General features: G+C 40.9%; 1 protein-coding gene across 2 annotated transcripts; it reads right to left on the bottom strand.

Moving 5' to 3' along the window:
- Window positions 1–2531: 2531 nt before the first annotated feature.
- Window positions 2532–9492, bottom strand: MYCBP (MYC binding protein). Of its 2 annotated transcripts, XM_005907781.3 has the most exons (5): window positions 9321–9472; window positions 9054–9126; window positions 5316–5364; window positions 4996–5125; window positions 2532–3744 (listed from the first exon to the last, which is right to left on the bottom strand). In XM_005907781.3, exons 1-5 carry the CDS (start codon window positions 9402–9404, stop codon window positions 3700–3702), a joined length of 381 nt encoding a protein of 126 aa, XP_005907843.2. In that variant the 5' UTR covers window positions 9405–9472; the 3' UTR covers window positions 2532–3699. The 2 variants fall into 2 exon arrangements, with proteins under 2 accessions (XP_005907843.2, XP_070224485.1); XM_070368384.1 differs by lacking the exon at window positions 2532–3744 and having other exon boundaries at window positions 3757–5125; window positions 9321–9492.
- Between the last annotated feature and the right edge of the window lie 51 nt (window positions 9493–9543).

The raw sequence follows: 9543 nt of genomic DNA, 5'->3' as shown, positions 1-9543 counted from the left end.
ACAGGTCTGGAAGGATGGCATTGGTTGGGATGTTCAAAGGTAGAGAGGAGAAGCTAGCCAGAGTGAGGGCAAAACCTCAAACAAGGCAGAGTCATCGGTGAGATAGTTTGTTCTAGCAGGTAGCTGGACCCTGATGGGAAAGCAAATGCCAGCAAGCTAGAATGTTTTACCCTCTTTCTTCAGCAAATCACTGACAATGAATACTGCTACTGTTTCACACTTACCAGGATCTGACTCCTCTTTCCTCCCCACCCAGTATCTATTTCTTTAGTAATTCCATCACCCCGTGGAACATTGCATCTTGTGCGATCTCCTTCAGATCAGAGACCAAAGGAATTAATAATGAAAGCTGACCAGAACAAATGCTTGTCACCAAAATATGGGAAAACTAGAAGAATTTTACTCTTCACAGGGAGGCTTTAGAATTGGAAATTTAACCAAAAAAGGTCCTTCTCTTAACGGGGACATGGGTGGTGGTACTGATCTTTCAAGGAAACTTTCTTGATTATGAAGGGAAAGCAGGTATGCAAATCTAGAAGTTGGTTTTGTCTGAATCTTGAAGTTAAAGCTAGGACATCCTTAGAGGTCATCTAGTGCAACCTCTCACCTAAAAAGAATCCACTGTATAGCGTTTCTGACGCTGCATGAAAGACTTGCAGCATACATTTCAGTAAAGCCCAGGGAAGAGAGCTCACTATCTCAATAGGCAAACAATTCCACTGTAGTAAAATTTGGCATAGAAGTCTCTTATTCAGGCCAAAAATCACACTCCTTGGAGCTTATACACCACAATCTATTAGCAGTGGTCATCTTTTTTATGACAGCACCTCAGATATTGGATTACAGTCTTCATTACCCAGTCTTCTGTTCCACATTAAACATACTTTAGCCAGGCCTTCTACTGTAATGTCCAATAGCACTTTGTGTGATCACAGAAATGTTCCACATCTATACTGCTCAACATAGTAGCCAGTGTGGATTGAGCACTTAAATTGCTTTTAGTGTGACTCAGGAACTGAATTTTTAATTTTACTTGCCAGATATGGCTAGCGGCCACCATGTTGGACAATACAGCTTTGTGGTTTCAAATGTACTCTCCACATTTATATGCAGTTGAGCTTGTCAACATCCATCAAATGTCTGACACCTACAGTAAAGACAAGTAGAGCCTTCAGGGTGATTGTTTAGCACCTGGACAGTATTTCTGTTAATGCTTTCCAGAATGGAATTTTTTTTAAAAATGTACAGACTATAAGTGGTTCACACTAACAGTCACTGGAACCAGTACTTTGTCAGCAATCCCTAAGTGCCTAAACTTGTGCAGCTGCATTTTTAACCTCAATGTAAGACTTGATATTTCAGCTTTTTCATTTAGGCCGTGAAGTTTAGGCACTCCCAAGTTGTGAATCATTTTCAAGCTCATCTCAATATAGTCTACCAACCAGCCTCTCCAACTCTGTGGCAATTAGAGAATTAGCATTACTACCATCTGACCCATATGTAGTCCTTTACAATTTGCAAGGTACTTTTTACATCCATTATATTTAATTTAATCCTTAGAACACCTTGTGAGATAGGCAAGATATGAAATCTACATTTTACAGATAAGGCAGCTGGAACAGCAGGAACTGAACAGATCGGATCCTTTTTTTACTCCATTGAGCATCATGTACACTGTCTTCATCCAGATCCTTGATAGAAATGTTGAAGAGGACCTGCAGAGGCCAGGCTCACCCTGAATTCTTACATAGCACTGACTGATACAGCAGTGTAAGCATGTCAGTTCCCCCCAAGAGTCTGATTATCCAACTCACAGGTTGCCTTTTTTCAAAAGGATGGTACAGGAGACAATCATCTGATTTACATAAATATTAATACCAGTCTCATTAGGAAAAAAAAGCAAATAAGGGTTGGCTGCCAGAAAAAATTTCTACTTGCCTGTCCACAAAGGGACTATGACACCAACTGCTTAAAGAAGCCATGTCTCCCTCTTTCAAAAACCCCCAGGAGGCCATGTTTTATTACTATCGTTCTTAGCACATCCTATCCCACATTGTGATTATATACATGTCTTATAGTTAACTTCAAGTCATTCGTCTTTATAATACTCAGCCCACTGCTGTCCCTGTAGGAGGCACTCAAACTGGTAAAAGATAAACCAATTCAAGTAAATGTTCTTCCAGCCATATCTGATTCCCCTACAAAAACAAACCTGTGACTGGAAGAGACAGACCACTGCCACATTCCTGCCACTGTGACTGATTAAGATGCCCTTATAATTGGCTTGGTCACAGCTTCCAGCAGGTGCTGAGGCTTCTGCTAGTTAAAAACCAGCTTTCATTGTATGGTTTTCTCTGTGTGTTTTGACCAAAAAATAAGGACATTTCTGTAACACTGGGGACAAAGTACATGAGATAGGGCTACTTCTTAATAATGCTAATCAATCAATAAGGAAAAGAAGTGAAGAGTAACACAAAAACATCTGACTGTAGGTCTTCCAAGAAAGGAAAAAGGACTAACAAACAAGAATATAGTGCTTTACCATTTACAAATCTTTCATATACATTCCATTTGACCCTCACAACAACCCTGTGAGGTAGGCAGCACAGATATTATTTTCATTTGACAGATGAGGAAAGTGAATCTTGGAGCAATTTACTAATGTGCCCAAGGTTCTACAATTGGTAAATAATTGGTATTCATATCAGTCTTTGGCCTAAAGATTCAGCACCCCACCTCCCCTCACACTTGCCTACCTACTTCACAGGGATAATGAAGATAAAATGAATTCAAAGCTAGAAAAATACTTTGAGGGGAAAAAGCACTATATAATTATACCCACAAACTATAATTTTCCACAATATATGGCTCATTCCCCTTGTCATCCAGGCTTGTGCGTGAACCCAGAATTTTAAATTGCCTCTGTTCTGTGTTCCGCTAAGCAACTAAGTAAGGCAGGGGAACAGTGTGATCCTCTTTATATAAATTACAGTCAGGGTAACTGCTATTACAGGAAATTGAAAAACAACACAGAAAGGCCAATGTGCAACTGGGACCCAGGGAAGCACAGTAAAGCAAGGCAACAGTATCAGATAGGGCATGATTGCATAGAAGGAAAGGTGGTGTCAGAGTTCACACTGGCACACACACAGTATCTAAGGCAAAGTGGTGGCAAAGAGTCATTGCGTCCACCTAATATAAACAAGAGCAGAAGATTCATGAGACCCCCATGAAACAGCATCGTATCACACAGATCTCTCCAGCTGCCTACAGAGAATATAAAACAACAGTGTCATCTTCATTTTAAAGAATGACTGTACCTGTGCTCATAATCCTGAGCTAAACCAGGGAATAGCTCTGTGCTAAACTTCCTTGGCTAAAATACAACCAGTACCATCATTCCTAGTCAGACTGATAGAATGTCTTTTAAGGTAATGAATTGATGGCTGTGTTTATAGATTTTTTTTTTTCCAGGATTCACTTTTGATTCTCCTGCTTTTTTAAGACCCAAAGAAAGTTATACTGAGTTTTTATTGGTGATTCTAAGTATATGTGTTTATAACAGTTAACGTGTGATAGGTGAATTTAACATATTTAAAAGAGTGCTATAGCATCTGTTCAGAAAAGATTATATACTGTACAAACTATTCGAGTCATACAAAACCATTTTTTTCAGTGTCTTTTCAACTGAGAAGAATCCTATTCAGCACGTTTCTCCTCCTGAGGTGGTTCATACTGAGCAAGCTATGGGGGCAAAGACAGAGGCGTTTAGGTGAATTTTATTCTAAATTGGGTTAAAAAAAAAAACTATTAACAGTAACAAAACGAGTCAACTACTTTGTTCAATGACTGAATCAGTTTATAAAATCCTAGCCTTTTTAAACCAGTGATTTTTTTAATATTTAATACAATCAAACCTAGTGAAAGTTTTTTTTGTATAAACCTTACAAATTACTGGGAAACTAAAATTTAATTCCCATTCATGACTGCACTGCACAAACATCTATGCAATAATCCGTATCTTCCCTAAGATGTTGTGGCTTATATAGTAAAGGTACTTTCTTCCTCTCCACCATAAGTTTACTGAAAACTTTCTTCTAGAAAGTATAAAAAAAACATCATGTGACATGTATTAATCTAGCCAGTTAATGAAAAAGCAGCTAATGTCTTGGACTTTAAAAGGTGTCAAAAAAGTTATCTAGCATTTATAATAATTTGAATAATTTAAGATACTGAATGATCTCTTATGCTGAACTGTGGTTTACTGCAAGAACACTAAGATATGAGTTGTTCCAATTAGCTGTGAGATTTGAGAAGCTAGACTTCACTGTGCTTTAGTTTCCTCACCTATAAAATGGTCTGTGCACCTGTGTCATTTATCTCACAAAGTTGTTGAGAAGATAAAACACATTATGAGAAATGCCTAGAGTCATGTGAAATGCATTATGTGATTCAGAATGCAGTTAAAACCTCAAAGGCTTATTAGTTGACAAAAGTTTATGAAAATTCTCATGGAGTTTAAACAAAGAAAAAACTTCAGCACTAGACAAAATTAAGTGCAAACAAATGTACAGAGCTTAAGTGCAAACAAGTTTACAGTTAACACATTTCAGGGCCACCACGTAACTATACAGATCATGAACTGCACAGTCTTAAGGTGTGCCATTCGCAAAGCAGTGGCCCCATAATGACCTACTTAACTGCCTAAGACTCCCAGAAATTTCCATTTACTTAAAAACCAGTATTCTTCACCAGTATTTTCATCTTTTTGTTGATGAAGGTTCCCAAGAACCTCTTCTTGACCACACTTTGCTCATCCTGTTTACAATCTGCTAGTGGTTTTCTAGACAGGGTATCAGCTTCTCCTTGCAGTTAACTGAGCTGAGATTGATATTCACCCTCCTCCCTGCTCTACTGTCCATTTTAGTGAGGTTCTGATCATACAGTCATTAAAGGTGAAATTATTTTTAACATGAATTCTTTCAAAAATTTTACCTTTGTTTTCAGTTTTTTATTTTCTTCTACAATAGCTTCATATTTCTCTTTCATTTCTGCCAATTCTAGGCGAAGCAGCTCTATTTCTGGATTTTCTGGGGTAGCAGCTCCTAAGTGATGCTTTAAAAAACTAATATCAAAGTTAAGGATTTACTTGAGCTCATTAAAACTAATGAAATAGCCCTCTATTGAAATAACTCTGATGAGAGTCACCCCAACCCTACCACCAATATTTACCCAGAGATCAAAACCCAAATACTCAAAGTAACTTTTTCAACAGAATAAAGGCTTTTTTCTGACTTGAAAAATGAAAAGGATACTCCAAAGCACTATTAGGTTTCTCTGGTTCTTCATATAAGGCTACCAATACTGTAAATCAAAAAGCAAAAAAAAAATTAAAGTCTTAAAATGGCCGAAGTCATATGCCATACCTCGGTAAATATTAAGCATCTATTATATACCACACATCTCGCTAGGACATACCATGGTGAACAAGAAAGACAAGGTCCCTGTTCTCAATGTATTTACAGTCTAGTGCGAAAGAGTATCAAGCATCAGTAGGGTAATGGCTGATGGGAGCACAATGGAAGAACACCTAACTCAGCCCAGGGCACCAGGGAAGGGAAATAAGACCTAAGACCTTGGCAATGAAGGCTTCAGATAAAAAGGGAAGGCCAAGGGCAAAAGAACAATGTATTCAGGAACTGAAAATTCAAGTGTGGCTAGATGGAGTTGTGAACTGAAAGGAAGCTGAAAAGGTGGTTAGGGAGGAGATTGGAGGATCCTGCATGTTCAGTCGGGCCTTGATCCTAAAACAAAATGGCATATAATTAAAACAGTTTTAAGCAGGAGAGTGACGGGATCTTCATCCTGTGTGGAGTCAAGTAGGCTAACAAGTGGGACAAGGATTTAAATGCACGAAGAGCAATTATGGCTCAGTGGTAAAGACTCTGCTTGTTAATGGAGACGGGATTTAATCCCTGGGTAGGGAAGATCCCCTAGAAAAGGCAATGGCAACCAATATTCTTGCCTGGAAAATCCCATGGACAGAGGAGCCTGGTGAGCTATAGTTCATGGGGTCGCAAGAGTCTCCGACACAACTCAGCAACTAAACAACAACAACATGCTAATCACTTTAAAAAAAGAGTGCCTGGGAATTCCCTGGCTGTCCAGTGGTTAGGACTCCAAGCTTTCACTACAGGGGGCATGGGCCCGATGCTTGGTCAGAGAACTAAAATCCTGCATGCCACATGGCATCCCCCACCACCACCAAAAAAAAAAGAGAAGTGACCTGTACTGGAGTAATAAAGAGATGAAAACAAGGTAGATACATTTGAGAAAAATTTTTAGAGAATCAATAAGGCTGTGGTTAATTGTTGGAAGAAAGAAGCTTTGAATCCAAAATATTCTTCAAGAATGAAGTTTCACACACCACATTCTAAATAACCACCAACCAAAAACTACCAGTAATCAACGTGCTCAAATTAAAATACATACTTTAGTGGTTTCATATCCAGTAATTCATGTCAGCACTACCTTTTCCATCTTATATTGAACACAGTCCTAGGATCCTTCCCAGATAAAAATCTAAATCAGTGGTTAAGTTTTTTGTGCACAAAATTCTGAAAAATCTGATCAAAGACCAAGAGCTGTAACTACATACAAAAAACATGCATATCTAGGCCCCAAGTTAAGAACTCTTATAAACCAACTTAACATGCTTTGCTTTTTTTTAGTTTTAATAACATCAAAATAATTTAGACAGCATGAAAAAAAAATCAAATGGCCAACTACTACAAACAACTTACATTAAGTTCTGATAGTTATACTTTTAAATGTATTTACAGCACTATTTTTTGAGAAATTGGCATACTTATGTCACCACTACCCTCTCCTGTCCTTCCCTCTTCTTTCAGTGTTACAGGACACTTTATTCCTCTACTTACTACCTTTTTCTTCAAACTATATACTCAACCCTATGTTTCTTCTTCCATTAATTCCCACTGATCCCTATCAAATTCTGATTTTATAAGACATAAGTACTCTTACCCTTTCTTCCTCTTTTTCTCCTACCCTTTCTTTTAGCTTCTAAATTTCTGTCAGTGGTACTTACAAGGTTGATAATTACAGAACATAATGTAAACGTCAAATTTCCTGTGTTTTTCTATAGATGAAATATTCTTCCTTTTAAACAGACAAGAACTCTATACCCAGTGTTTCCCTTTTTGTCTTAGCAGCCAGGATTTTTAGAGGTTGATATAGTGCTCAAAATAACTAAAATGCCTTTTCTTCCAAATAACTTATCTTTAGACATCCTTATAGTGTTTTAATGTTAGCAGCAGTTTCAAATCCTCTTGGAAATGAGCTGGATAAAAAGTATATGCTAAATCTGTGTGAAGTACACAAAATCAAATATTAAATAGATCATCATATCAGTAGATACTGTGTTGTCTGATGTTACTTAGGAAACTGGAAACCCAGGAAGGTTGAGGGGGAATACCAATAGATGTCAGCCAGGGAAAAGAAGCCTCCAAGGGTTTCGTTTCTCATGAAGGAAAATCCAAGTATGGCCACAAGGCTTAATATCTTCATTTACCTCCCACAATGGTCACTTCTCTGCCCTTTACCAATGTATGTTTCATTCACTCCATCCAGCCACTCTGGCTTCCTTACACTTCCTGAAACTCAACAGCACACTTCTTTCAGGTCTTTGTTCAAAGGTTACTTTCTTAAGAGAGGCCTTCCCCCACAACCCTAGGTAAAATGCCACCCCCATCACTCTATCAGCAACGTTCTTTTCACAACACTTAGCACTGGTTGACACTGTGTATTTATTATCTGTCTTCCCCAACTAGGATATAAGTTCATTTAGAGCAGGGGCCTAGTTTTTCCCCCCACTGTTGTATCCTCAGTGCCTTAACAGACACCTGAATAAAATGGTTAAATAAATGAAAGAAATGTGCTTGTGGAGTTTTTTGAGGGGAGCGGGAGGTCCATGAAATTCCAATGGTGTGATACTTTCCAGGATGACAGCACGGTGCTTTCACACTACCTTAATGTTTACTGTAATTTGCAAAGAGTAGGAAATTGAACCTAAGGTAGGTAGCAATTCAAAATGACCAACCCAGGCTTGAGAATTAAAAGCCCTGCTTTCTGCTAAGACCCAGAGTTGTTATTCTCCCAGTTTTTTCAAACTTTTGCTTCTGGACAAAGAGCAGATACCAAAGTATTTCCAGATACTTAACTACACTTCTCATATGGACCCAAACCATCATCCCTGCCAGCTCTTCTGTTCCACACCCTTGAAAGGCCCAGCCAGTGAGCTGAGTGATAGATAACAGCATTCGCCTCACTGCCTAGCTGATGAAATAAGCAGTACCCACACTAGTTCTTGGAACCTTCCAGTGTCAATCACCTTACTCATCTACTTAGATCCTGAATCCAGATTAAGAAATACAGTGTAACGACTTCCATTTTAAAAAGTGAAAACAATATAACCATTTTGATGTGTCCTCACGTTCTTTAAACTGTAATTCTACTTTATGAAATCTGCACCAAGTAGGAGTTGATATAGACTACAAAATGGGGTTCAGCTGAAAAGCCACATCCAAAGAGCTAGTTCAAGGATTAGGTTCACTTAGCTACTTTATAAACTGCTTTCAAATCTGGTCATTTTCCCATTTGTCCTTTGTTCGAGGGAAACTGTTTCTAAAGGATTTGGAGGGCTCGGGAAAATTTGTCAGGAGAGAGGAGTTGGGCTCTCCCAAGGTCTCTAGCAACATGCTCACTGCGGCGGCTAGAGGCAGAGCAACGGAAGTTGGAGGGACTTTGCAACAGCTGCGAGAGTTTTACTCACCACGGGGAGGGTGAGGCTCCCCGACCCGGGCAGAGTCCGGCAGCCAGGCGTGCGCCGGTCCCCGCTGACCCCTGAGGCCCACCTCGCTGGACCCGGAGTGGGTCCCCCCTGTTCCCCTCCTGCCCCACACCATGCCCGTTCGCGGCACAGAGCCGAGGAACACGACGACGGCATGAGGAACCCTCTCTTGGCCCATGCTCACCCTTGGTCAGCGTGTCCAGCACCCCCGACTTCTCCAAGTACCTCCGGAACTGCTCGCGCTTCGAGTCGGCGGCCTGAGGAGACACGGCGGGTCAGTGGCCGAAGCCCGGGGGCCAGAGCAGGAAGAAGGCGCTGGGAGTCCGGCAACGCCGCCTCCGCCTCACTACCTCAAGCCCCCCAAACCTACGCGCACGCCCCTACTCCCACCCGAGCCGACCAGCGGCTGGCTACCGCCCGCACGCCCCCAGCCACGCCGCGCCCCCCTCACTTTGTAATGGGCCATAGTGACAGCGGCAGCGGCGTAGCTGGCGCCGGAGACCGTGGCTGGCGGGCTCGGAGCAGCACTGCTCATGCGCGGAGGGGCACGGACGCCTGCGCACTTGGGATCCCTGGGCCGGGATGGCCGGGGTGTGGCCTGTTTTCATGGCGACCAGGACGCTCTGAATGCCCCATAGCGAGATGAGCCGAGGGAGGCTGCGTGCACCCGCCCC

The sequence above is a fragment of the Bos mutus genome, chromosome 3 (assembly GCF_027580195.1).
Source record: "Bos mutus isolate GX-2022 chromosome 3, NWIPB_WYAK_1.1, whole genome shotgun sequence".
Taxonomy (NCBI): Eukaryota; Metazoa; Chordata; class Mammalia; order Artiodactyla; family Bovidae; genus Bos; species Bos mutus.
Note: the sequence above shows the minus strand (reverse complement) of the source record. Positions and strands in the feature narration are given on the sequence as shown.

Bases quoted from the DNA above. Each gene is read 5' to 3' on its own strand.
- MYCBP (XM_070368384.1), bottom strand. From the start codon at position 9,404: ATGAGCAGTGCTGCTCCGAGCCCGCCAGCCACGGTCTCCGGCGCCAGC. The intron at 9,127-9,320 runs GTGAGGGGGGCG...GTGTCTCCTCAG, and splicing joins TCACTATGGCCCATTACAAA to GCCGCCGACTCGAAGCGCGA. The intron at 5,126-5,315 runs GTATCCTTTTCA...CTTTGATATTAG, and splicing joins AAACCTAATAGTGCTTTGGA to TTTTTTAAAGCATCACTTAG.